This window comes from Alternaria ethzedia, assembly GCF_023757985.1.
Source record: "Alternaria ethzedia strain BMP 0044 chromosome Unknown scaffold_54, whole genome shotgun sequence".
In the NCBI taxonomy this organism is placed as follows: domain Eukaryota; kingdom Fungi; phylum Ascomycota; class Dothideomycetes; order Pleosporales; family Pleosporaceae; genus Alternaria; species Alternaria ethzedia.
In genome coordinates, this window is record NW_026056247.1 from 31,752 (window position 1) to 57,968 (window position 26,217).

The following is a 26,217-nucleotide window of genomic DNA, read 5'->3' on the forward strand; positions in this document are numbered from 1 at the left end:
TCAAAGGCGTTTGGCGCCGGAGACGGGTCGTCCTAGCAAGCACCAGTGCGTCAACAACGTTGCACTAAAAGGCCATTCTGAAACAACGACGTGGCCCGCGCACATGCGACAAATCGAGGCACCCTCCTGGGCCTTCCGCATTTACACTGCAACCTTCCTGGATCCAGCAAGTGCCATCTCCCGCAATCTTACCTTTGATCCTATCTTGGTGTCTGCCGCGCACCTTGAATCGTCGCTTCGGTGCCCTTGGATCGCTTGCTGACCCTTCTCCTGCTAAGGACTCGGACGCTCCTGGATGGAGATCATTTCGTTGCGGGATCCTGCTCGGACGTCGGATTGTTTCTGGTTGTGAAACTCGACCTGCGCCAGGAGGGGCCTTCGTCCAGACACCTTAGGTTGCCGCCCTTTCGAATGCCTTCTTGAACGGCTTCTTGAACGTCTGCTTCTCCCTCTCCGTTGATTCGCATCTTGAGGAAACGAAGAGACCGAGTTACATTCTTGTAGTTTTTTACCCCTACCGGCTTGTTTGCTTTATTTGATAGGCGGTGCCTACGTCCCCTCCTTTGACTACTTACATCTTTACTTGCTTGTTGGAGCGTTCGCTGCAGGGTCAGTGACGTCTACCGACTGCATATACTAGCATTACAGCTTCGTCATCACAGTGGTACCATACACTGCAGGAGGCCGCCCGACTTGGCCGATATCTTACACCGTCCTCTGAATCCAGCAGGTCTACGGCAACCGACATGCTCAACCAGGCTGCGAAGAAGCTGTCCAAGATGCATGTTAGACGGAATCCGAATCTGTCCATACAGTCGACAGCTCACTACTCACAACTAAGCCCGCCGCCCCAGTCTGCCACCTCGAGTGCGTTCCTCTCTCCCACGGTCCCTTCGAGACGTGGTCTGCTTGCGAGATCCCCGCCGCCGAGTCCAAGCCTTCCGAGCCTGCTACCGAAACACGGCAAGAAGACGACCCAGCCGAGTCATTCAAGATTGGTAAAGCGGATACTCATAGGGTGCTGTGGAGTAGCATTTCTACTGTGGATTGTGCTGAGGCAGATATACGCACACTCACAAGGAGCGGCTGCTTACGAGGATGGCAACGAGGAAGAATGGGAGATGGTTGGTGGCAGTCAGTTGCCCCACGAGCCAGTTGCTCTCGCCCTCCAGGATGCGAAGGGAAAGATGAGGTGGACCGTGTCGATACCGTCCGACTATGAGTTCCCGCTCCGACCGGCACAGTACCGCGACATCTGCCACCAGTCCATGGAAGTCTCAAAGGGTCTGAGGCAGGAGGCGCATGCTTCGTCCGGGTTCGCGAAGAGGATGCTGAACTATTACCAGCAGGATCAGTATTACATCGACGTCCAAGAAGCGGAACAACAAGGCTTGTTGCCACCATCCAAGGCTGCAGGAAGGCCAAAGGGCTTTGTGGAAGATGAGGCTATCAAGGATGGCATCTCTACAGCAGGACTCAAGGTCTGTGACAGGACCTTGACCTATGCTATGGAGACGGAGGATGCAGGCTTTGGCAACACGCTGATGCGCATGTGGATGTCGTACGGTCTGGCCAAAGCTGAGAAGCGCGCCTTTTTCATCGATGACACGCGTTGGTATGTTCGTTCGTGTACCGCTGCTACTCGACACTGACACTCCCAGGCCCTATGGCAAATACTCGTCCTACTTCCAGCCTCCGCCCTCTGCGAACTGCCTCCCGCCTCCTCCATCCCACATCGTACCATGCCCACACACCGCCCGCCACATCGTCGTCAGTGGGGCGACGCTCAAGTCCACATTCGGCCACTCTTTCACAGACGAGTGGGAAGACGCAACAAAGATGCGCGTCCAACGGCAGTCAAAGATCTTCGGCCTGGCTAGGACTGGCTACGAAGCACTCTTCAGACTTCGCTCAGACGACGAGACCTACGTCCTGCAACGGGCACTAGAAATGTACGGCGAAGTCAAGAGCGAAGGCGGCCTCAGCATCGCCATGCACGTCCGACACGGCGACAAGCACCCCATGGAATACCAATACCAGAAAGACTACATCCCACTAGCGCGCTACGTGGACACAGCGCGCGACCTCTACATTGACATGGTAGAGGGCGGTCTCAAGAAGAAAGCCCAGCGCAGCCTGCTCTCCTCCCCCTTTTCGTCCTCCACCGACCCTCTCGTCCCCCGCCACACAACTTCCAAGATGATACTAGCCTCGGACGACCCGCTGGTCTACGACTCTCCCGAACTAGGTCCCAACAGCATCCGAGCCCAAGACCGCATCGTGCTCGCCACCAAGGCCGCTCTCGAAGCCGCACAATCGCAGCCCAAGAAGAACACGTGGATCGACGAGATTACGGGCTGGGAAGGCGGATTCTACCGCGACGTCTTCTTCTCTCTGGGCCAGCCCGTGGGCAACGCGGAGGACATGAAGAAGGTCAACGACGAAAGCGTCGATGTGCCTGATGGCGCTATGAAACTGCGCGAACTGGTTGGGCGCGCTTATTTGCTGGATTTGAGTGTACTGGGCAAGGCGGACACGGTGGTATGCACGGTCAGTAGTACGAGCTGTAGGCTGTTGGCTATCATGATGGGGTGGAAGAGTGCGATTGTGGAGGAGAAGTGGCGGAATATTGATGGCACGTTTGAGTGGAAGGGGATTATGTGGTAGAGGGTGTGCCTTTTTGGGGTACTTAGGTGGAGGCATGGATGTAGGAGGGTGGATTAGCGCCGGAGCCATGTGTAGGTATGAATAGCAACAGCCGAAAATTGCCTTCTCCTTCCATCTTGTTTATTTCTGCTATTGAGCTTGAAATGTGAGGTGAGCATTCGTAATCCTTGCTATAGACAGCACCTGGCAACGTCACATGTGTGGGCTGATGTATTACCAAGTGTTGATTAAGCTGCCCAGCTCTTCACCTGTTGTCTTCTTATCGAGCCAGTGTGGAGCAAGTCGCCAGGTCTGACTCGAAACCGCTCTCTTCTACATGTGAACTATTGGAGAGTGAGAGTGAGCCAGGAAGCGGAATCACTCGAATCGAAGCGAAGTTAGGAAAGACATCAGGCGGTATTGAGAGCATTATACGAGAGACACAATGGAGAGCAATAGCGGTTGGGGGATGATCATAAAGGACATCCAAGCAAGCACATCGATTGCCTTTGGTATATTCCCAAGCACCCGGCAGACATCAAATCAAACACCCCACCGGAAACTACTCATACAAAGCTCTACTTCTTCCTTGCTACCTTGCCTTTGGTTTCTGCCCTCTTCTCCTCTCCCAGACCATTAGGTATGCTTCCTTGGTAAACAGCGTCTCACCCCTCTCCTTCTCGACGTACAAATCTTGAATGCCGTACCACTCCTCTCTCGCTCGGTCTTTGACCTGCACTCTCCACACCTTGCTCTCTTGCTCACCCTCGACACTGTCGTCCTTCTTCTTGACAGCCTCATGGGTGATGTTGGCTACGAGATCATACCAGATGGGCTCGCCGGGTGGGTATTCTTTGGGGTTCGGCTCGACGTAGGGCGACATGTCGAGGGAGTGAACGGGAAAGGTGACGATAGTTGGGTTGCGCTCCGAGACGAACTTGTTCTTGGAGAAGCGCTTGATGTTGAAGAGGAGGTACGGCGGTAAGGGGTGGAGGAGGCGGTAGCGAACCCGGTTCTTGGACTTTTCTTGCGGCGTGACACCGTTGTATTTTGAGAGGATGTTGACGAGGGGGACTTGCGGGATGATGTTCTTCTCGAGTGCGTCTTGGAAGAGAGGGGCTGCGGGCAGGTCGAGGGTTAGCACGAGGAAGCGCGATATCTCGGTCTGCACGGCTGCATCCTCAAAACGGAGACGGTCGCCGGCATCTGCACGAGCGGTGATTTCTTGCTGCTCGATCTTCAGCGTGCCTTGAAATACCTTCTGGATTATGCTGCTGTTGGGTTTTGTTCGCGAGCCGCCAACGGCCAGATGGAGGTTGTTGAGAAACCACGAGAGGAAGTCGACGGGGTCAGACTGATCAGAGAGCGTGTACCGTTTTGAGGACCGCAACGCAATCTCTTGGAGCAGTTCGTGGGGCGAGACGTGGGTCTTGAACGCCCGCGGGTTCCAGATCTTGCGGACAAGCGTGCTGAAGCGCTGCGCGAGCTGCGGCCGACTCGACAGGTCTTCCAACATGAAATAATTCCGCAAGGGGACCACGTGGGAGAGAGCTTGCACGACAACGTTGAAGTAGTCGTTCGCTTTGATGTTGTTCATGCCGACGAAGCCAGGTATATACTCTCGATTTGAGAGGTCCCACGACACTTTGGGCTCCCTGTCCAGCTTCGCGACCTCGTCCTTGGTCATGCGCGGATCCACGACGAATTTGATGTCATCCAACGACTTGGACGTGACTTCGTAGCCTTCGGGGAGCACGTAGACCTTCTTCGTCTCCATGTTGACGTATACGTGGTGTCCCTCTTCCAGAGCATGGAAGTAAGCTTGTGACTTTGGGCCGCGACCTTGGTAGTATTTGCCGCATACGAGGCAGGCGTAGACGTTGATGTTGGACAGAGTGACGGAGCACAGCTTCTCAAAGTCGAAGTCGAGGACTTTGCGATTGATCGTGTCCAGGTACAGGTCGGTGTATCCAGCCTCTGGGGCGGTCTGGCGTCTCGGCGCAGCGACGGCGGGCTCGTTGTCGTCTTCGTCCAGCTCCGCATGCTCCTCCTGGTGTGCGCCTGCGACGGCTACTTGCCCCCGGTCGCGCTGGCGCGGAGACATGGGGCGGCCGTTGCTGGTCGCGCCATTGGCCTGGGGGCTTTCCATGTCTTCATCCTCGACCCTGGCGCGCTTTGGTGCCGGCGACGGCGCGTCGTAGACTTGTTCGAGAGGCTCCAGCGCGGGTCGCTTGGACATTGTGCGCGGCGGAAAGAGGTGCGGTGCGTCGAGAGGCGGGAGAGCGTGCGCCTACAGCATCAGGCTTACGGCAGAGTCCGGGGCGGTGGTGAAGCATCAGAAGTGGTAGGCATCCAGACGGTCACGGGCTCCGGTGGAACCATTGGCCGGGGAAGCTCTGCAGATATCGCAAACACAGCTCCAACGCGGGCAGGCCGAGAAAAAAGTCGCGTTCAGACACCACCCACCACCCACCGCACGCCCTCCCGAATTCCCCTCCTTGCCTGTTTACGAGTGCGTGCAAGATGGTATGCCGCCCGCCGCACGCGAAGAGGCGCAACAGTACTGACGCCCGTACAGTCCAACCCCACCCAGATCTTTGCGGAGGACGTCACCGAGGAGAAGGGCGAGAATGCGCGTCTCTCGGCCTTTGTAGGCGCCATCGCCGTCGGCGACCTGGTCAAGAGCACACTGGGCCCCAAGGGCATGGACAAGATATTACAGTCGGCGTACGTGACCCCGCGCCGTGCATAGTGTGCTGCAACTAATGTGTGCAGCTCTACCGGCGAGATCATGGTCACCAACGACGGCGCGACTATCCTCAAAGCGATTGCCCTCGACAACGCCGCCGCCAAGGTCTTGGTGAACATCTCAAAGGTCCAGGATGACGAAGTCGGCGACGGCACCACATCAGTCACGGTCCTTGCCGCCGAGCTGCTGCGAGAGGCCGAGAAGCTGGTCGACCAGAAGATCCACCCCCAGACCATCATCGAGGGCTACAGGATAGCGAGCTCTGCGGCCCTCAAGGCGCTAGAGAAGATTGCCGTAGACCACAGCAGCGACGAGCAGGCTTTCAGGAAAGACCTCGAGGCCATCGCCCGGACGACCCTCAGCTCAAAGGTGCTCTCGCAGGACCGACAGCAGTTTGCCAAACTCGCCGTCGACGCCGTCCTCAAGCTCGGAGGCTCGACCGACCTCACGCACATCCAGATCATCAAGAAGGCTGGCGGAAAGCTCAAGGACTCGTACCTGGACGAGGGCTTCATCCTGGACAAGAAGTTCGGTGTGAACCAGCCCAAGCGCATAGAAAACGCAAAGATTCTGGTTGCCAACACAGCCATGGACACAGACAAGATCAAGATCTTCGGTGCACGCGTCAAGGTCGACTCGACCGGCAAGCTCGCGGAGCTGGAGAAGGCCGAGCGCGAGAAGATGAAGGCCAAGGTCGAGCGCATCAAGGCACACGGCATCAACTGCTTCGTCAACCGGCAGCTCATCTACAACTGGCCAGAGCAGCTCTTTGCGGACGCCGGCATCTGCTCCATCGAGCATGCCGACTTTGACGGCATCGAGCGCCTGGCACTGGTCACGGGCGGAGAAATCACATCGACATTCGACCACCCGGAGAACGTCAAGCTCGGCCACTGCGATCTGGTCGAAGAGGTCATCATCGGAGAGGATGTCTTGATCAGATTCTCGGGCATCAACGCTGGACGGGCATGCACCATTGTCCTCCGAGGCGCAACCGAGCAACTTCTGGACGAGGCTGAGCGGTCGCTACACGATGCCCTTGCCGTTCTGTCGCAAACAATCAAGGAGCCCAGGACAACGCTCGGTGGTGGCTGTGCCGAGATGAACATGGCCAAGGCGGTGGCGGAGGCTGCACAAAACGTGGCTGGCAAGAAGGCCATTGCCGTCGAGTCCTTCTCCAAGGCACTCCAGCAACTGCCCACGATCCTGGCCGACAATGCCGGTTTCGACTCAAGCGACCTCGTTACACGCCTCCGGAAAGCCGTCTACTCGGGCTTGACTAGCTCGGGCCTGGATCTGTTGTCTCCTGGAGGTGGCATCACGGACATGAGGGAGCTGGGCGTCATCGAGAGCTACAAGCTGAAGCGCGCGGTGGTGTCGTCGGCGTCGGAGGCTGCCGAGGTGAGTTTGCCCATTGTTTGAGCTGGGGACCCGACTAACACGATCTAGCTGCTGCTGCGCGTAGACAACATTATCCGAAGCGCGCCGCGGAGACGCGAGCGCATGTAGGCATGGGACGAGCAAGCGTGATGCCGTGAAGGGGTCGACACTAGATAGGTGTATACTACGGAAGTCATGAATGCAGTCAGACAAGCTGGCTAAGGACCATTTTTCTTTGCGTCATGCTCCATGTCCGAGCTGCTTCCAGGACCTGGCAAATGACGAGTGAAGTAATCAGGCCATGTCGCGAGGTGTCTCTACGGACTCGCGGGCATGCTCAGCCCTCGCAGCATGTCTTGTTCAGTTTCATGTCGTGGGCAGGGTGCCAAGGGTGGGACTAAAACGAGAGCAGGCGCGGCCAGACCCCAGTTTACACCAAGCCCCCGCAGATTAGCATCGAGGCCAAAATCCGCATCACGGCAGCGGACACTGCTCCTCCTCCTGCCCACGCCCATCGGCACCCACGGATGCTCCATCTCGCTCGCCCTCGCCGCCTTGCCTAGGCTTCCGCTCCATCGACGCAGGACCCTCGCCGTGCCATGCCACGCCCGCGCCGGCCGCCTGGAGCTGGCTCGACGCTCACGACGCTCGCCCTCGTCCTCGTCACGCTTGTGGCCGCTCAGCAGCAGCATCCACTCGACCGCCATGTGCACCAGACGTCTGCCCGCGCCGAGGTGCACATGCTCGCACCCCACCACGGCCAGGCCAGCCGCAAAGACACGGTAGGCGACGCCCCCGGCCGCCCTGCCTACACGCCCTTGAACGACCAGAACGTGCGCGCCGTAGCTACCAAAGTTCCTTCTGCTCCAGCCATCAGCGCTGTCAGAGCCCATCCTGCCAGACACGCTGCCTCGGGGGGCCTCGTCCCCAGTGCGCGCTCTCTGCACGATTGGGAAGTCGAGGACTTTGTTCTCCTGGCGACCGTCGACGGCCACATGCACGCACGCGACCGCTACAACGGGGAGGAGATCTGGGAGCTGAGCGGCCGCCCCATGCTCGAGACCATCTACAACGTCTCGGAAGACCGCCCCGGCCCCCAGCACCAGTCCTTTGTGTGGATCGTCGAGCCCCGCGAGGACGGCGCCCTGTACCTCCTCACCCCCGGGCCCCACCCCCAGCTCCAGCACCTGGGCGTCACCGTCAAGCAGCTCGCCGAGAGCGCCCCCTACTCGAGCGACGACCCGGACCTCCCCGTCGTCTACAACGTCGAGAAGAAGACGTTTATGCTCCTCGTCGACGCCGCCTCGGGCATTGTCAAGCAGAGCTTCACCCCGGGCGGCAACTTCCCCTACGACGACAGCTGCGCCCCCGACTCCAAGAACTTCTTCACCACGCGCGAGCGCGACTGCCGCGGCGTCATCGACATTGGCCAGACCCAGTACACCATCACCATCCACAACAAGAAGACCAACGAGCTCATCTGCACCCTCAAGTATGCAGAGTGGAATCCCAACAGCAGAGACAAGGACCTGCAGTCCCAGTACGACCAGACCCTGGACAAGCAGTACATCTACACCATGTACAACGGCGAAGTCATCGCCTTCGACTACAAGCGCCCGCGATCCCACCAGCGCCCCCTCTACCGCCAACGCCTGCCCTACCCTGTCGCCCGTGTCTTCGACGTTGCCCGCCCCCTGAACGACCAATCCAGCGAGCCGCCCCTCGTTCTGCTCCCACAGCCAGCCGGCCCCATCTTCTCCGAAGACAAAGCCAACCACGTCCTGCTCAACACCACCGAGTCCGGCGCCTGGTATGCCCTGTCCGAAGTCAACTACCCCGCAGTCACCGACGGTGCACCGGACGCCTCTTGCTACAAGCAGGATCAAGTATCCTACGAGTGGGACTCGGCCTACCTGCTGCCGGACAAGAGCAGCCTCGTCGGTGTTCACAGGCTAGACTACCGGATTCCCAGCCAGCAGGCACAGCTGCCAGGCATTCCTGCCACGACGTACTACCCAACGTTGAACGACCAGGCCGTGTCCAATCAGCCGGAGACGTCGCACCGTGAGCAGCACCAACCACCGACCATAGACGCGACAGGCCAGACGCAGGACAGAATGGCCTCGATGAAGCTTTTGGTCTTTTTCCTTGCAGCTGGCCTATTCGTTGGTGCTTCCGTGAAACCAACACTACGCGAATCATGTCTGAGCCACCTGAAGAGACTATTGCATTCGGCCAAGGCCAAGTTGCCTCCCGCTCCTGTGCCCGCCTCTGCCGAGCCGCAAGTACAACCTGTAGAAGAAGAGGCGCTACCTCTCATAGTCGACGAGAACCTCGTTTCCGAGAAGCCGATGGTAGGAACTGTAGCGAAAGCTGACATTGCCGCACCCGTTGCTGAGGAGGTCAAGGAGAAGAAGGTGACTTTTGACGTCCCAGACGACGAAGACGAAGATCTCGCGCCCCTTTCCAGGACCACAACTGTCGAACGTAGCCCCCCTGCCGAAGACGAGGTCCTGCCTGGCACTCCGCTCAACGTGGACGCTCAACCGATGACTAGCAGTACCGATGATGTTTCTCAGGATTCGTCAGCCGCGCCCACGACTCCCAAGAAGAAGAAAGCACACCGAGGCAGACGTGGCGGACGTAAACTCAGCAAGAACCAACAGAAGGAGGAAGACGAGGTCAATCGAATTGTAGATGCAGCCAAGCAGCTCGAGGTAGGACCGAGCCTGCAGCCAGATGAGCTCACTGTCAGCGGCGGCGATGTGCAGAACGTATCCGAGATCAAGCGGATCGGCAAGTTGACAATAGACCAAGACCGACTCCTTGGCAACGGGAGCGGAGGAACGTTTGTCTTTGAGGGTAAATGGAAGGTACGCTGAATCTCCGTTCGCTCTCAATTTCTTGTGCTAACGCCGCTTCAGGAGGTCAAGGTGGCTGTCAAGCGCATGCTACCGCAATACTTTGGACTCGCGGAGCAAGAAGTAAAGCTTCTGCAGAACAGCGATCCCCACCCGAACGTCATCCGTTACTTTGACGACGAGAGGGATGAAAACTTCCTCTACATCGCCGTCGAACTCTGCCAGGCCAGCCTGTTCGACCTTTACAAAGACGGCCGTCCAGGCGAGGAACTCTCCGAAAGCCATCAGCGTCTGGTGAACAAGATCAGCGGCAAAGCTGCCGCTTGTCTGTATCAACTGGCCGCTGGATTGAATCACCTTCATCATCTTCGCATCATCCACCGCGATATCAAGCCCCAGAACATACTCATCGCACAGCCGTTGATCACGTCCAAGGACGATGTACGGCTCGTCATCTCTGACTTCGGACTCTGTAAGACGCTGCCCGATAACGTTAGTACCCTTGTCGGAACGACTGGCAATGCAGGCACTGTTGGCTGGAAAGCGCCTGAGCTCATCTCGCAGCCCAAGGAACTAGCCAACGGCAGCTCGCAGGGCTTCTCTCGCGACTCGTCGAGCTCCACGGACCCGGTCGCGCAAGGCGTGAAGCGGGCCGTCGACATCTTCTCTCTCGGTTGCGTGTTTTACTACGTGCTCACCGGCGGCTGCCATCCCTTTGACGACGAAGAAGGCTGGATGCAGATCCGTGAATACAACATCAAGAAGGAGAAGTCGAACCTCGATCGCCTGCTTCTCGGTGCAGACTCTGTGGAGCCACATCGCCTCATCCACTGGATGCTGCGACCTAGGCCTGAAGACCGTCCCAACGCCTTCCAAGTGATGAACCATCCCTTTTTCTGGGATGATCAGAAGCGCCTTGATTTCCTGTGCGACTGCTCCGATCATTGGGAACGTGAACCTCGGGACCCGCCATCTGCCCACCTGTCGGTGCTCGAAGAAGCCTCGCAAGACGTGCTCGACCACAGACGCAACTTTCTCGCCAAGCTGGATCAGGGCTTCATCAACTCGCTCGGGAAACAGCGCAAATACACAGGCGACAAGATGCTGGATTTGTTGAGGGCGCTCAGGAACAAGAAGAATCACTATGAGGATATGGACGATGCAATCAAAGCAAAGGTGGGGCCTTTGCCGAGCGGTTATCTCAGGTATTGGACGGTCAAATTTCCGCAACTGCTTATGGCTTGTTACGAGGCGGTGTTGGCCTGCGACCTGGAGCATGAGCCACGGTTCAGGAAGTATTTCGAGAGCATGAAGTAGTCAGCGGGTAGGTGGGGGTATTAGCAATCAACGCTGGACTTAAACGTGACTCGTTTGCTCATGGATTGACTGTGATGGCTACCTCTTCAAGCGACTACCATCCAGTTCCGCTAGACTCGCCCTGACCATGTCGGGGTTGTTCGTCAGCAGCTCTTGGACCCTCTTCTCGAAAGCCTTGATCATGAACTCTGCCACCTTGGGCGCGACGCCCCCACTCAGAGCGGCATACATGGGGTTCGCAAACGCAAACTCGACTGCCAGACTGACCTGTGTCTGGTCGTTCTGTATAGCCTCAACAGTCCACTTACTCCGCAGGTGGGTAAGCAGGCCGTTCTCGCCTTCCCTTCGCTCCGCCGCCTGCTGGCCGCCGTCGAGGTGATGCGCGATATCCTCCGTCTTCAAACTCGTCTCGGTATTCCCGCCCACACTCTCCACATAGCGCCCCGGTATGCAGTACACCCTGCTCACGAAACTCTCGGTTATGCCGCCAAAGCCGCTGGTCAGGGTGCCCTCGGATGGCCAGCGCCGGCCGTAGACCTTGTCCGGTGCAGACCACTTGGTTATGTCGCTGCGCTGGCAGTAAGGCAGGAAGTGCTGGTAGTTGGGCACGTCGGCTATTATGGAGTAGACGGGGGCCGAGGGGTAGGGCAGCGTGCGCACGGCGGTCAGGATCTGTGGCGGCGACGACGAAGATGGCAGCGCGGAGTTCAGGGCTTCGAAGGGGTTGGGCAGGAAGGTCCGCCGCTGCGAGGGGGGTTGGCGTGGGCGCGCGCAGCGTGTCGTTGGACGGGTGAATCGCAGGGATGCCATTACGGGTTGGCCAAGCGTCGATATATGGTGGAGTTGTGTATGTGCAGAGTTTGATCGGTGTCACCTCGACATGGTGGCTGAGCGGTTTGAGAGCCCAGAGCCCATGAGCGCATCACGCTCCAGATGGCACACCAGTTGACGCAGATCCGCGCTAGCCCTAGAGAAGATATTGATGCGGCTGCGGCTCTGCATGACGCATGGGATCTCCAAGGCTGTCAGGGACCTCCAGGGCTGAACCAAACTCCTTTGGACGCTAGCGCTCGAAATTTCCCCTCCATGAGTTGCAAGATTCCCCGCTTACGCGACTTTGTCAGGAGTCCGAGATGGCTGCGAAGACGGACAGCATGAACGGTGCACACGCGGGAACTGCCAGTGGCGCGAGTGTCCACGATGCCGGCGACTCGAGATTCCAGACAGACAACACCATGTCCAGGAAACCACAACCGAAACAGCAACTCTCCAAAGCAATGGAGCACATGCGCTTCGCAGTCACAGTCGATCCTGTTCCGCATACTCCAGCTTGCACGCCGCCACCAGAGGCTCTGACGGCCACATCGCCAGCCGCCCTCGACTCCGCCGAGAACGACGCTTATGGAGTGCCTGCTTCTCTACAACCCGTGCGCGCCCCACCGTCTCGCTCCCACGACCCAGACAACAATCAGAAGCGCAGCGATCCCTTTGCGTTCGGTTCGCGCTACCTGGAGGAAGGCGACAACATCTTCGAGTTCAACGCCTGGGACCACGTAACCGTCGACTCCAACTACCTCGCCTTTTCAGAAGAACAGTATTCCAGACAACGGCAAGAGCCGGTTTCCGACTTTGATCGCAAACGCTACAACGCCCAGCCCGAGAAGTGGTGGAACCAGTTCTACAAAAACAACAAGACCAACTTCTTCAAGAACCGCAAATGGCTGGCACAGGAGTTTCCTATTCTAGAAGAAGTGGGCGCCGAGGATGGGCCAGAGGCTACGCTGTTGGAGGTCGGCGCCGGGGCAGGGAACAGCGCCTTTCCCATCCTGCAGAGAAGTCGGAACCAGCGGCTGAAGATACACGCGTGCGACTTCTCCAAAAAGGCAGTCGAGCTCATCCGCAACCACGAACTCTACGACCCGGAGCGCATACAAGCTGACGTCTGGGACGTGGCCGCCGCTCCCGACTCGGAGAACGGCGGGCTCCCCCCAGGTCTGGCTGAAGGCAGCGTAGACGTTGTGCTCATGATCTTCATCTTCAGCGCGCTGAGTCCCAAGCAGTGGGACCAAGCCGTCCGCAACATCTGGCGGGTTCTCAAGCCGGGCGGCCAAGTCCTCTTCCGCGACTACGGCCGCGGCGACCTCGCCCAAGTCCGCTTCAAAAAAGGCCGTTACATGGAGGAAAACTTCTACGTCCGCGGCGACGGTACGCGCGTCTACTTCTTCGAGCAGTCTGAACTCGAGGATATCTGGGGCGGCGCCAGAAAACGCGATACTACCATTGGCAACGTGGCGGACACCACCATATCCCAGACCGAGGCCGAGGGTGTCATCGCAGATAAGATGGAGAGTCTGTCTCTCCACGATCCTGGCATGCAGACGAGAGAGCAGAGCCACGATGACGTCAACGATCTGGACACTCCCAGGCCGGGTTTTGAGATTGCGCACATTGGCGTCGACCGACGGATGCTGGTCAACAGGCAGAGGAGGCTGAAAATGTATAGGTGCTGGATGCAGGCTGTGTTTCGCAAGGCAGGCATGGAGAGCGAGGTGCCAACGAGCACGCTGAGGCAGGACAAAGAAGACGCTGCAGAGGAAGAGGAAGAGGGGCAGAGTGGCGTGGGAAAGGAGGATGCAGTGGAAGGAGGGGGCGTTAAGGTTTGAGGGTCCGAATCGTGAGGGTGGAATGCAAAAGTTGCAGTGGTGGCCTGTAGTGGGGATGAATGATACCATGACATATGAGAGAGAAGACGTTGTGAAAGTAGAGTATACTATGCGTCAAACCACTGTTGTAGTTAGAAAGCAGCGCTAGAGAGCACACTTGATTGACCCGTCGTGTTGTCTCCCGCCTCGTGGGCCTCATGGATCATACACAGCAGCAGATGCAAAAGCGTTTGGTCGAGAACGCACTGGATTGTGGTGTACTATGAGACAAAGACCGCTATGCTACGCTAAACTACCAGGCTCGTGATACAAGCTATGATGCGAACCCAACACCCAATGCTGCGCTTTCCAGAACCAGCACCTATAGAGCCTCAATCGAGGGTATCACAAGAACCGGTGCAAAGCCTACCCTCAGTCCACAATCATGACAAAACTTCCCTGCACACGTCTAGTTCCCCTCAAGAATCCCCTTGAGAATACCTGCTCCAGGTCCTACGAGTGAATCCGCCAACTCCTTTTCTCCAACAACACTAGCAACCCTGCGATCCTCTACCGCAACCCCGGGGAAGGCTTTGCCCCTGCCTCTCCGGCTCGGCGTGCCAGCGCCAACATCCAGCGACCCTGCTTTGCCCTCCACCGCTGAGACAAGCGAGAGTGTTTCCAGACTGCTCACAATGTCTCTGAACTCTGTGCTCGTCAGAGGATGCAGTATGTTTTCTCGTCTGCATAGCACGGTGTAGGCTTCGAAGAGTTCCTTGATGCTAGGGGATGTAGTGTGGGATCGGGAAGGTGTGGCCAAGATGCTATCGGCGGCAGTGGCGCGCTTCTTCTTCTCAATAGCAGAGAGTGAGCAGAGAACGGCTTTTTGTTGCAGATTGAGGTTCCGCAGGCGTTGGCTGGTGCCGTTGCTGAAGACAGCTGCTGTGATTCTGGCCATGTGGGCAATGGTGGCGCGCGGTGCAGTTTCGACGGTGAGCGAGGCGAGGGAAGCCGCGATGACGCTGTTTAGGTCTTTGGTTTTGGCGGGAGAGCGGATGGCCGGGGAGGAGAAGTTGATGTTCTCTACAAGCGGTGTTTTCGAGGGCGATGGCGTGGGAGATGGTGTGATTTCTGTGGCTTTTTTCGCGTGTCGGTCGCGCGTGTCGGCTTCGACGAGGTCGATTGCTCGCCGGCAGATGTCAAAGGCTTTGCGCAGGTCGCCGGACTGGGCGGCTACCTTTTTGGAGAGGAACACAATGGCGGTTGGGTGGATGAAGGGCAGCTGTGTTGAGCCGGCTGGGAGAAGGGCTTTGAGTTTGGCAGTGATGACGGAGGAGATTTGGGCGGCATTGTATGGGAGGAAAGGCAGTAGCTGTGGCTTGAGACCGCGGGCCTTGAGTCGCGGGAGAAAGCGATCCGTGAGATCCAGCGCGTTGGCAATGCCGACCAGCACCAGCCCCGATGCCTTTTGTAGTGACCACTCGAAGATGTTGTAGAAGAGCTCGACGTCGAGCTCGAGCAGGTGGTCCACTTCGTCGAGGGTAACAACATACGACGTCTGTCGCTGCATGAAGACGGTCCGCAGCGCTTCCATCTCGTCGCCCTCTGCAACTTCGGTGATGTCGACAAAGTCTTCGAGCAGCGTCCTGTACAGATCTGTAGCGTTCTTCACGCTCATGCAGTTGATGTAGCCGGTTCTGACAGACTCGTCCGCGGAGACGGTGCGGCAGACATCGTTGACAAAGGCGCTCTTGCCGGTGCCGGGCGGGCCGGAGACGTAGATGCAGCCTGAGGTCTTGGCCTTGGTTCGGCTTGTGATGAAGGCCGCGAGCTCCCTCCTCTCGCTGTCGCGGCCGAACAACGCGGTGGGGGCAGAGCCTCTTGCGAAGACCTGGCGCGCTTCGTGGTAGATGGTGGGCGCGGTGCTGCGCGGAGTGCCTGGGGTGTGGGGAGTGCGAGGCGTCAGCGGCCGGCCGGCGATGATGAGTCGGTGTCTGGGTGTAACGGCCACTTTGCCGGCAAGTGCGTCGCGATGCCTGGGCGTCGAGGGGGTGGGCGCGAACTTGTCTGGCAGGTCGACGAGCGCCTTCTGCGGAGAGTTTTCTTGGGCAGGACTCGTGCGCGCCTTCCTTCCGCGTCTCGCCGCCGCCTTGTCTCCGGGCTCGTCCACATGCTGCTTCTTCGGGGTGACGAAGGGGTTCTCAATCTCGCCCTCATCGTGTATCACGAACTGCGTCCTCCGTTTTGCGCGTGTTGCGAGGTGGAGCTTGGATTCTGCAGAGCGCGTCAGGGACGTCCCGTCGTCGATGCGTGCAGAACTACGCGTTCTCTTTCCAAGGACGGTAGGCGCCATCGTGTTGTGCGGCGGCAAGGTGTGATGCGTGGTTGTGGAAGTTGCGAAGCACAGTGATGGAAGGAGCTACCTAGGTACGCGACAGGCACGCGCGACGCGATATCGCGTTAAGTGCCCCAAGGTTGGCCTAGTGCCACGCCCGCATTCAGCACCACCTAGGCCCATCCGGGCTGAGGCTTCACGGCAAGCACACACCAGGCGAGACCGGCAGTCTTCCATCATGTACTGTCGTAGCGATCCAGCGTCGGTCGGACAGCGCTCAGTGTGTCACCCTGATTCTGTCGACTTGTTTGCTAAGAACCCCTGCGCCTCATCGCGCTCTCCAACGACATCACCCCCGTTTAATGTCTGGTGCACATCTAGTGATCCCGTAAAGACGCGCAGAATATGGTCGCCACCGCTCCACTGCCACTGCGTTTGCGTGGTACCATTGGGGTGCTCTTGGCACTCCACGGTCCTACGGGTGGTGCAAGAAGCAGGGCTGGTACTAAGCGTACGACGTGGGCAATCGGGAAACCTGGTAGCATAAAGGCCTCACACCCAGTGCACATCAATGGCCATCTCTCCCTTTCCACAGTTCCCGCATCACCCCTCCCGAGCCAACCGCGCGGTGCGGGGCATCGCCAACAGAAGAGCGCGAAATGCCATACCCAACATATCCGTCGTGGTCACATGGCTTGGACTTCTTCCCAGAGGCTTATCCGTACCGCTATACCAGTCGACGATCGTCTCGAAGGTCGCGCGTTCCTCGATGGGCATTTTCAGAGCTCGCAGTAGGGCCATGTTGCGAATTTTGTGTCTCTCATGACAAGATTGTACGCTACACGCTGGCCACCTGACCCCTCACCGCGCCCGTCTGACCATCTACAGCCAAGTCTAGAGGAAGGTCTGTTTGAGCTGGGGATGATGGCGCCTCCCTACTTTGACCACGTCCTGGAAGCTTACCAGGACATCCACTACCACTACAAGCGTGGTTTCGACCAACATGGCCCTGAATCTTACTACATCTCCCGCGAGATTAGGCGGCTATCAGAGCTGCTACGCAAGCTGTACTTTGCAACAGGTATGCGTGAGCTGGCTTCGTGGTCAAACCAGCTGAAGTACATGAGAAGCGACGTACAATTGGGACCCGGGCATCGTCAGCTGAGCACACTACCGAAGCACCGGCATAATTCTTGGTTCCTGCATTAGCGGATGGGGTGATGGATGCAGGCGCTTGGCCTGGCGGTGTTGTGCTCGACGAACTTATGTTGAACGCTGTATTGTTCCGTAGACATGGCCTGTACCCTCCTCAGGCGACCTGTTGCGGTGTACGTAAAAATGTTCGCTGCTGCCTGGTGCTGCTGTTTTGGCGATACAGCCGTCATGACGTCAAAGTGAAAGACCGGCGGAAGGTCGCGGTGACCGTGGAATTGTCCCGCTTCCTTTACTATAGTCCGCACGCGCTTGTTATCTTGGTCAAAGGAAGCAACGATTGCTCCATACTTTTCGAATTTCTATTCCAGATCTAATGTCCCCACAATCACAATTGCACGTTGGCTGAACACATTTGCGTACCTGAATATATTCGACTACAAATCGAACCCTCTCTTACCTACGAACATGGCCATCCCGCAAGACCCCGCCACTGCGAATCGGCCATCAAAAACGAAGGGCACACAGCTAGCACTCGAAGAAAATAGCGACATCGCGCGAATCAGAAATTGTCTCCAAGGTGGCGCAGACGCAGCCGAGGTCGCATCGGAAGGATACCGCGTCTGTCGCATCAACGCCTTTCTTCGGCGCGACCTTCAACAAGCCCGCAATGGGATTCGTAAGAACCGCGTCGACAGACAGACACAATCTGTTCAAGAAGATGCTCTCAAGGAACTACGTGATGAGTTGCCCGCAACGCGCCAGATGCTCGAGCGCCTCTGGGGTTTGCTCGAGCAGCGGAAGGTCAAGATACCCGACGACGTCAAGGCCGACTATCAAGCGCTGAAGGCCAAGGACTCGCATGACTGGCAGCCCCGGCAGAGGGTCAGGACAGTGAAAAGCGTAGTGGCAAAGGGCAAGAGAATCGAAAACCCCAAAACGAAGACGGAGAGGAAGGCTGAAAGACAGCGGGTCGACAAATTGCACAAGCGTCTCGAAGAAGGGAAAGCCAAGCAGACCAAGTTTCTGTTACACACCCCAGACGGCGAAATGTACGACGCACGGAAGCCTGTCCGTATTCCAGACGAAGCTGAAGACGATGACGTTGCCGGCGAGCAGATGACAGCGGAAGAGGCGGCAGCCATCGAGCATGCCGACTTCATGAAGAATGGCAGTTCTTACCGACCCCGGGCGCTTACTCCACCGTCTGGGCTTGTCGCGAAGAACGTCGTTGCGGGAGTCAAGCGCAGGTCAAGCGATTCGAATCCCTTTGCGACACTCAAAATGGGTGAAATAGAAGGCGTGTTCGTGTCGATCGCCGAGAGCCAGTTGGGATGAGTTTTGTTACTATCAGGGGGTATGGATGTCTTCAAGATATCTTTGCCATGAAAACGGGCTATGACATTGTCTGGCTATGTACTAGTGGTGTTCTCAGCCAGAGGCAACCGCGTCTATCTTGATAGTAGACTCATGGCTTTCCTCATGACACGACATATCTGAGCCCGGAACTACCTGCATATTCTGACATTGGCCTTTGTCCTCGAGGACGTGGTCTGCGCAACTTTACCAAATGGTAGTATTTTGATGATGAGCTCATCTCATTTGGCTCCTGGCGTCGACACACAACTCCGACCCCGCAGTGCATTTCTTACTGAATAATATGCTGGGAATTATGCCGAAGTTGCCCACGCATGCGATTGATGGATGATGAATATGTGCGTCTCCACACGTGCAGCCGATCGATTTGTTTGCTTGTTTGCTGAATAACAGCGTCTCGCCTTGTTGATTTCACGCTCGTCTCCAATGAACACCAGCATCTACTGCCACTGTGCCTGAGTGTCTCCATTATTTCTTTGTTCCAGTCTTCGCAAGCCAAAATCAGCGAGACTGCCTGTTCAGACGCGGCAATGTCGTGTTATCAAGGCATTCGCAACGCAGCACGCGCCCGGTTCTTTCAAGCGAGGCCGCTTCAGACACAGGGCGGGAAGGGGTGGTCACGTCGATGGTTGAGGTAGCCCGCCGAGCAAAGTGCACTCGCGTCGTCGAAAGCCTCCTCGACATCGACCCGTCCTACCAGAAGATCACTCAAGCTGTGGATTCAATGTCCAAGATGTGACTGGCTCGATGGGTCCGATATCATGTCACCTCCGGGTTTCTGTTTAGGGCTTTTGGTCCGTAGTGCTTGACTCACGTGAGGAGGGCCTATGTCATCGCCTGCCCAGGTGGGCGCCTGTTGGCACCATTGCGCGCCAAAGCAGAAACACGGTGCACGCTCGCTCCGCTTTCGCGAGCAAGGAAATTACCATGCTGACATATCGCGCGATGCGTCATATCACTACATGCAAGCTTCCAGTTGTGCAATGTACTCCTATGTACTCATCCTTCATTTGCACTTCCGCACGTCCTATCAGGCAGGGGTCGCACGGGCTGCTCTGCCTTTACCCCTATGAGTTTGACAGCTGCGTACAGGGGGGGGGGGGGGGGGGGGGGGGGGGGGGGGGGGGGGGGGGGGGGGGGGGGGGGGGGGGGGGGGGGGGGGGGGGGGGGGGGGGGGTCGNNCCCCGCCCCCCCCCCCCCCCCCCCCCCCCCCCCCCCCAAGTCAGGGTGCCTGGTGTTGTTCGGACTCTCTTTGTAAGATCCGTACACCCCATAGACGCTAGGCACCCGAACCAGAGGGGAGAACTGTACTGACAGTGGCCAAAAACGAGTGCCAGGCCCACACGGATGAACGGCACCTCTTATGACGTCTCGTCACTCACCACGGATAAGTATTGCGAGGCTCGAGTAGGACGCCAGCCTAGCCGATTATGCGCCGAGTTGAACAAACGGCTGCGGGTTCGAGCATAGCGTAGGTTTCACTTCCCGGCCAGCTGTTAGTTCCGTTCAACGGTGCAGGAGGATCTGCGGCCTACCTGCAGGCTGCGGAACGTGCCATGACTTGGCGCGCAAGAACCTCGGCCTCCACGCGAAGCGCTAACGGTTTGGGCGTCAGCAATTTGGAGACGCGGAGATGAACTCGACGGTGCGGTGCGCGTTTAGGAATGCCAACTCCATCGAGCGAGGAAAGAAGCCACTTGACTGTCTTGACACTGCTGATCTGGAGCTCAACTACACCCATGGATTCCACGCGCAGCCAAAGCGGTAGTGAGCGCATTCCAGCTTGCCCAGGTGGTAAGATGTTTGCGACCTGGAGTATCAGCCTCGACGAGACATGGTGAGACGATTGTCTTGTCGGGCGTGCAAGGATTAGCGACGGAACATTGTCACTGTCGCCGAACACGATCTGTCGCTTGCAGGTGCTGCAATACCACGCCTGTGCCACATCAGGCCATGTAGACGGAGAAGGACGGCGACTGGTGCCGGACAAACGAGAAGAGCCAGCAGCCGATCGTAGTGGTAATTTCCAAGGCTGCCCACGAGCTGGTGGGTCACCAACTCCCAGTGCGTTGCCCGCTGGCTATCAGTCTTTTCGTGAACTGCGTCTCGAGATGCTCCACAGCGCCCCATCCCGAGTGCATCTCGCTTTCGAACATCTCATTCGGCGGCGCCAAAGTCATCGCGGTCTTGAGTTACCATGCATCATGCTACAACTCGCAACCAGTTCTGAAATGCTGATGATACCTGTCTTCTCGTACCCTCTCCTCCAGCCATATGATATTTGGAGAGTTGACTTTGCGTATATATCCTGATGCCAACAGTATACAGCAAAGGCAGGCTCTCATTGCCTTTCCATTTACGTCTCTTACTTTCAATCAATATTTCAAGGTTTGCCTGCAGACAATGGCACCAACCACCAGATCCGGATCTGGATCTGGATCAAGTCCAATCCCAAACAGCCATGCACGACACAGCTTGGCTTCTCAACCTGTCAAAGATTCAGCCCAAAGTCATGGTAGCCGACGCGATGTACCACAGGTGCATTCTCCCGCCGTAGACAACGTGCCAATAGTCCACAACACCCCTGCACTCCATGTACAGCGCATGCTCCATGTCCGTATTCCACAAAAGGCCACCGTCATGCCCAACCGATTGCTGGAGGAGCGAATCATAGCGCCACAAAAGCAAAAGAATCAGAAGCGATACCAGGGCCTGGTGACCAAGCACAAGTACCGACTCGGCTCGCCAAGGTTCAGGATCTCGAGGCGCATTAGAGACCCAGAGTGCTGGGAAGTGCTTACGCGAGATACTGAAGTTGTGGGTCCTAAAGGGTGTTGGGTTGCGAAAGGAACGTCGACTTTGGAACGCCCGTTCGGGAGTGCTGCCAACGCTTACCGCGTATACCATGTCGATCGCAAATGTCTCAACGAGAAGCTGGAAGGCGAGGTAGCATACACCCACCTTGCTATGAATGTCATGGGCTTTAGGTGGGCGCTCAAGTTCACGACGATAGTGGGAGATGTGCCCCAGCAGTTCGAAGTGTCACATCTTTGCGGTCACTCGCATTGTTATCGGCCGTCCCACCTGGTGCTCGACTCACATCAAGTCAACTTGCGACGATCGCGATGCTCTGGCCATGGCTGTACCCATGCACGCGGACGCGGCCAGAAATGCTTCGGCCACGAGGAATGTCCTGAGTTCTGCCCGGAGCGTTTGAAGGAGGTGGAGCGGCAGTTGAAGCGAGATGGCCACCGGCCTGACAAGTGCGACTATGCAGAGATAGTGGAGTAGTGGAGGCAGGCACGCACGCCACTGATATGTCTGAAACACCGCATGTATTGTTACCTTGTTGTTGATCTACTCTGCATTAGAATCAATATCGTTCGCACCCGCACCGAAGGCAATCCCTTACTGAATGTTGAAGCCAATTGCATGTTGCCTCCAGGCAGTAGCCCGAGCACGGATAGCTTCAGGAGAGACTTGCTAGCCGAGAACATCCCGTCCCCTGCCAATGCTGCAGTGCTGGAACCTGTGTGGCTTGGCTATCACAGTCCGACGCACGGTAAGTTCCTGAAGGGTCGATATTAGCATGGCGGTGTGATGCGTTGTGTAAGCAGCCATGATATATAAGGCGTATCCGGCGACGTACGGGCCATGAAAGCCAGTTCTCTCTTGATTCATATTTTCTTGTATCATCACTACATCACTACATCACTACATCACTCCAACTTCAATCTCATTGCCAAACAAGCCAACCATGCCCGGCATCGTGACTTCCCCCGAGCTCCCTCGCAAGCGTACAGGCCCCAAAGGGAACATCAAGGACCGGCATTTGCCCGCTGGCTCCAGCGATCCCAACCTTTACACCCCAACCACCCCTCCCCTGCTCAAATTAGGGATCTCACCTGATGATGTGCTTGAGAATGTCAAGGACCTCGCATACTCGGTCTCACGGCGGGTGGAGCACAAGCATCCATATCTGGAAAGACTGTTAACGTTGTCTAAACTTAACAACATTACCTTTCATGGGAAATCCGAGAGGATTGACCGCCTCAAGGAAGAGTCCATTCTCCAACAACGACCGAGGATCGATCTTGAGACGTATAAACACCACCTCCCGGAGCTGCCAGAAGAAGACTCCCCACAGATCGCGGCTATGAAGCAGTTTGCTATGGACAGCGAGACGGGCGAATGGATCCTGGAGGTAATTTGGGACTTGTTCTTCACACTCGTCCGCGAGATAGATGACGGATGTTGGGTTCAGGATGGAACGGCTTGCGGCGGGTTTCCGTTCGGACTACAGGCAAATGCTGTGCTCAGGCACAGGGTTCCGAAGGTTGAGGTAAGTACTACACACCCGTTGCATCTATGATTGAAAACATACTAAGTTTGCGTTTCTACTAGTACACTCATCCCGAAAAGGGTGAAATGATCGAAGCCGTACTCGTATACTGCACTGCGCTTGCGATGATTTTAGCCGGGTATGGGGATTACTTGCCATATTGTACCACGAAACACGCTCGCGCCGGCTACCTGAGATGGGATGTATCCCATTTATGTGGTCACAGCCACTGCGTCCGCCCCTCACACTTGGTCATCGAGCTTCATTGCGACAATCTGGCTAGGCAGGATTGTGAGGGCAAAGAGCGATGTGAATGTGGCGACACCCCAGGCACACCTGGTTTTGGTCATCCTTGCCTGGGCCACCGGAGCTGTCCGGATACCTGCCCAGAGAGGTTGCGAAACCTGATCGACGCGAGGGACAAGCTCCTCGAGTGGGTGGAATTCCTTAACAATGGTGGGGATCCTAAGCACCCCCCCGATGACCTTCGCTGTCGGGAAACCAAGACGGTGCCTCACGCGATCCGACTTCAGAAAGCGTTAAAGAAAGCCGCCGATAGGGCAAGAGCAGCGGTAAAAAAGGCGGCCAACGCTATGAAAGCGCACAAGAGGAAGGCGGACGAGGAACCCGTGGAGCGTATCCAGAAGAAGGCTAAAGCTGTGACGGAACGTCGGGTGCCACCTCGGAGCAAGGCCGCTAAGGAACCCGCGTCGAAGGCTAATACAGCCACAACTACGGCGCAACGTCGGGTTTCCAGCAAGAAAAATTGAGTTGCGACACCAGTGATGGAAAGGATTTGTGGGCAGAATAGTTCTCTTTCTCTTTGTATTATTATACAATTCATGCAAGCTATCCAAAATCTCCTCACGATCCTCCAACGTCCAAGTCCGCCGTGAAGTCTTTCCGAATCGTCAAATTTTCAAAGGTTTCCTGATTTTCGATGACCAGGCCTTGTTCGTTGGCCAGATGCAACAAACAAATAAAGCAGTAGCTTGTGGAGATATCAGCCAGGGTTTGTTTTGGGTAAACGGCCTGTAGGCTGTTGACAACGTCGGTAAAGGTCAACGAACCATCCACGGCCTTGTTTGCTGGATCGTCGGCAACATTGGGCTGAGGAGGCGCAGAAATCTGATGGTTGTGAGCTTGCGAGTCAGATGAAGACGGCTAGATACAACTTACGCCATCGAACCCGATACCCCTCCAGAGTTCGTCCTTTAGTCTTTTCACGTCCACCTTCTTTGCGACCCTTGCGTACTGGACGTATTCAGGCCGAAATCGTCGGCTTTGCGTCACTAGCTGAGCACCGAATGCGTCGGTCTGCGAACCCGGTTGCATGCCGTCGAGTGGTAGTGTAGCTTCAGGTGCGTCAGGCGGCGGCGAGAAGTGATCGCGCGCATCTGCAAACACATCGTCATCGTCGAGAGGGCCACTAGGTATCTGGAGACCATCATCCTGGAAAAAGTCGGCGTCGTAGTTTCCCTGTGCATCGTCACCGTCGCCTTCTTGACCCTGGTGAGCCCAGTATGCTTCGTCCACGCGTGCTGAATCTCCAGGGAGTGCATGTGCACGGCGTCCTCCCTTGCGTGAGCCCATACGCGCCTTGGGTTTAAGGAAAAGACGCAGCAGCTGTTTGGAGTTGAAGTGCTTGTCGTCTGGGAGAAGGTTGCGCGACCTGGACTTCCATTGTGCTTTGGGTAGAGATATCGCGGAGTTGGATGTCGCAGGCGTGTAGAGCACATCTGCTAGTGTCTGTGTCATTGGAGCTGTGAAGTCGATCTCGAATGGCTCCCTTTCCTTCCGTTTCGTCGCCGGTGCTGTCTTTGCGGAATGCTTGACGCGTGAGATGCGCCAGTGCTCAGGCCCTGCCCAGCTCTTCTTAAGAGCTTGGTCAAAATAGCTAAGGATGTTCTCTTGTTCTTGGTCGCGGCCGTGCATCATGGACACGCCATACTGAGCGTCGGCACTGTCTGTGTTCTCGTCGCCATTCAGGTCCATGGTGTGGATGCGAGCTTGTGGATGCTGGATAGCCTCACGAGCCCAGATCTCCCCGCCTTCGCCAAAGCCCGTCTCTGGAGGCAGATCAAACCCGCCCATATTCAGGTCATGATCGTCGTCAAATTCCATGGGGTTATCGTCGCCGAGAAAAAGACCTGATTGGCTGCCTGCGTTGTCGTCTCCGTGCTTGGCTCCGTCTTCACCGGAGGAGTTGTCAGCAGCCTTGAGGAAGGGAAGGTCCATAGAGCCATTCACATCGCCGAGATCGAACGTCTTCATCGACGGACACACGTCTTGCCGGTCGAGCTGGGAAAGATCGTGGAAGTACTTGGCAGTCAGGCCGGATATGTCAACATCGATGGCGTCGGGGGCCAGTTGATGGTCATGAGTGGGGAGTGAATCTTGGGTGGCGGCATCGTTGGCGTCATCGCTGCTGTCGAAGACAATCCTGCCGCTCCCGTCTATAGCCAGGTGGTTAAGAAGGAGTCCTTTGGCCCCGCCCTCGTCAAAGTCGGCCGAGGCTTTTTTGAAGAGCGGATCAACCGAGAACTCGAGCTCCATCTTCCTGTTCTGCAGTTGGGCAAAGGACGACGCGAGCGTGGCTTCTGCAGAGCGAGCAGCCCTCTTCTTGCGCTTCTTCTGGCCATGCTCTCCGGCTTCAGCCTCCTCGCCGTCGCCCTCGTCCTCGTCGCTCCCATCGGCATCGTCGCCGTGTCCTCTCCGCTTCTTGCCCACATTCTCGGCGAGTCCGCTGAGCAGCTTGCCCGTGTCGGTCGCAACGCTGTCGACTCTGCTGGTGTAGATCTTGACGCAGCCGTCTAGCGTGCAGCTAGCCTTCTGGAAGTTGACGCCGTCGCCCTCTTTGAGCAGGGACATTTCGTGGAAGTAGTCGATGAGGGCGAAGTTCCACGAGTTGTTCGCGTTGATTTTCTGAGCGGGGCGTTAGCTTGGAGCAGCGACGACGGGCGTGCGCATGCCTACGTTGTCCGTCGCCATCTTCATCCATTCCTCGAAGTTGGCCAGCAGGGGCATAATGTGGGTGCCCGGTGTAACAGCCGTGCCAGTGACATCGGGCATGTCGTCGCCATCTTGCGACGGGGTGCGTGGCGTGTCGTGGGCGGCGGCAAGCGACACGCGGCGGCGTCCGGGAGTCGCAGTCGTAGTCGAGGCGCGCATCGAGTCGCGCTGGGCCTGTTGGTGTGCATGGCGGCGGGCAGCCTTTTCCTGGCGGTCGTCGTTGAGCGGCACTCTGCGGGCGACGGGTTAGCCTAGCAATGCGCCCGCGCGGAGCGTTGGGGCCTACCTGACAGGCGTCTTCTGGGGCGAGGCGGCCGTGGTATACTTGGTGGAGCGCGCCATGTTGGGCGATGGGTGTGGTGCTGCAACAGCCGTTCTGGCGTCGATGCCATGTTGCTGTTGTT

At 57.2% G+C, this 26,217-nt stretch overlaps 10 protein-coding genes across 10 annotated transcripts; 6 read left to right on the plus strand and 4 right to left on the minus strand.

Moving 5' to 3' along the window:
* Nucleotides 1-746: 746 nt before the first annotated feature.
* On the plus strand, nucleotides 747-2,667 carry J4E87_010681 (uncharacterized protein; the record flags this gene model as incomplete). The annotated part of the gene is made up of 4 exons (XM_049382252.1): nucleotides 747-785; nucleotides 842-1,018; nucleotides 1,062-1,615; nucleotides 1,662-2,667. 4 exons carry the CDS (start codon nucleotides 747-749, stop codon nucleotides 2,665-2,667), a joined length of 1,776 nt encoding a protein of 591 aa, XP_049227977.1.
* A 571-nt stretch (nucleotides 2,668-3,238) lies between these two features.
* On the minus strand, nucleotides 3,239-4,885 carry J4E87_010682 (uncharacterized protein; the record flags this gene model as incomplete). The annotated part of the gene is made up of 1 exon (XM_049382253.1): nucleotides 3,239-4,885. The coding sequence occupies one exon, from the start codon at nucleotides 4,883-4,885 to the stop codon at nucleotides 3,239-3,241; it is 1,647 nt and encodes a 548-aa protein (XP_049227978.1).
* Nucleotides 4,886-5,169: 284 nt separating this feature from the next.
* CCT2 (T-complex protein 1 subunit beta) lies at nucleotides 5,170-6,904 on the plus strand (the record flags this gene model as incomplete). Its single annotated transcript, XM_049382254.1, has 4 exons — nucleotides 5,170-5,172; nucleotides 5,225-5,373; nucleotides 5,422-6,796; nucleotides 6,845-6,904. 4 exons carry the CDS (start codon nucleotides 5,170-5,172, stop codon nucleotides 6,902-6,904), a joined length of 1,587 nt encoding a protein of 528 aa, XP_049227979.1.
* Nucleotides 6,905-7,374: 470 nt separating this feature from the next.
* J4E87_010684 (uncharacterized protein) lies at nucleotides 7,375-10,953 on the plus strand (the record flags this gene model as incomplete). Its single annotated transcript, XM_049382255.1, has 2 exons — nucleotides 7,375-9,648; nucleotides 9,700-10,953. The coding sequence occupies 2 exons, from the start codon at nucleotides 7,375-7,377 to the stop codon at nucleotides 10,951-10,953; spliced, it is 3,528 nt and encodes a 1,175-aa protein (XP_049227980.1).
* A 78-nt stretch (nucleotides 10,954-11,031) lies between these two features.
* J4E87_010685 (uncharacterized protein) lies at nucleotides 11,032-11,763 on the minus strand (the record flags this gene model as incomplete). The annotated part of the gene is made up of 1 exon (XM_049382256.1): nucleotides 11,032-11,763. One exon carries the CDS (start codon nucleotides 11,761-11,763, stop codon nucleotides 11,032-11,034), a length of 732 nt encoding a protein of 243 aa, XP_049227981.1.
* Nucleotides 11,764-12,086: 323 nt separating this feature from the next.
* Nucleotides 12,087-13,616, plus strand: J4E87_010686 (uncharacterized protein; the record flags this gene model as incomplete). Its single annotated transcript, XM_049382257.1, has 1 exon — nucleotides 12,087-13,616. The coding sequence occupies one exon, from the start codon at nucleotides 12,087-12,089 to the stop codon at nucleotides 13,614-13,616; it is 1,530 nt and encodes a 509-aa protein (XP_049227982.1).
* Nucleotides 13,617-14,064: 448 nt separating this feature from the next.
* Nucleotides 14,065-15,948, minus strand: J4E87_010687 (uncharacterized protein; the record flags this gene model as incomplete). Its single annotated transcript, XM_049382258.1, has 1 exon — nucleotides 14,065-15,948. One exon carries the CDS (start codon nucleotides 15,946-15,948, stop codon nucleotides 14,065-14,067), a length of 1,884 nt encoding a protein of 627 aa, XP_049227983.1.
* Nucleotides 15,949-17,313: 1,365 nt separating this feature from the next.
* On the plus strand, nucleotides 17,314-18,420 carry J4E87_010688 (uncharacterized protein; the record flags this gene model as incomplete). Its single annotated transcript, XM_049382259.1, has 2 exons — nucleotides 17,314-17,318; nucleotides 17,454-18,420. The coding sequence occupies 2 exons, from the start codon at nucleotides 17,314-17,316 to the stop codon at nucleotides 18,418-18,420; spliced, it is 972 nt and encodes a 323-aa protein (XP_049227984.1).
* A 3,796-nt stretch (nucleotides 18,421-22,216) lies between these two features.
* Nucleotides 22,217-23,571, plus strand: J4E87_010689 (uncharacterized protein; the record flags this gene model as incomplete). The annotated part of the gene is made up of 2 exons (XM_049382260.1): nucleotides 22,217-22,801; nucleotides 23,194-23,571. The coding sequence occupies 2 exons, from the start codon at nucleotides 22,217-22,219 to the stop codon at nucleotides 23,569-23,571; spliced, it is 963 nt and encodes a 320-aa protein (XP_049227985.1).
* Nucleotides 23,572-23,665: 94 nt separating this feature from the next.
* Nucleotides 23,666-26,155, minus strand: J4E87_010690 (uncharacterized protein; the record flags this gene model as incomplete). The annotated part of the gene is made up of 4 exons (XM_049382261.1): nucleotides 23,666-23,929; nucleotides 23,981-25,726; nucleotides 25,778-26,045; nucleotides 26,100-26,155. 4 exons carry the CDS (start codon nucleotides 26,153-26,155, stop codon nucleotides 23,666-23,668), a joined length of 2,334 nt encoding a protein of 777 aa, XP_049227986.1.
* Nucleotides 26,156-26,217: the final 62 nt, after the last annotated feature.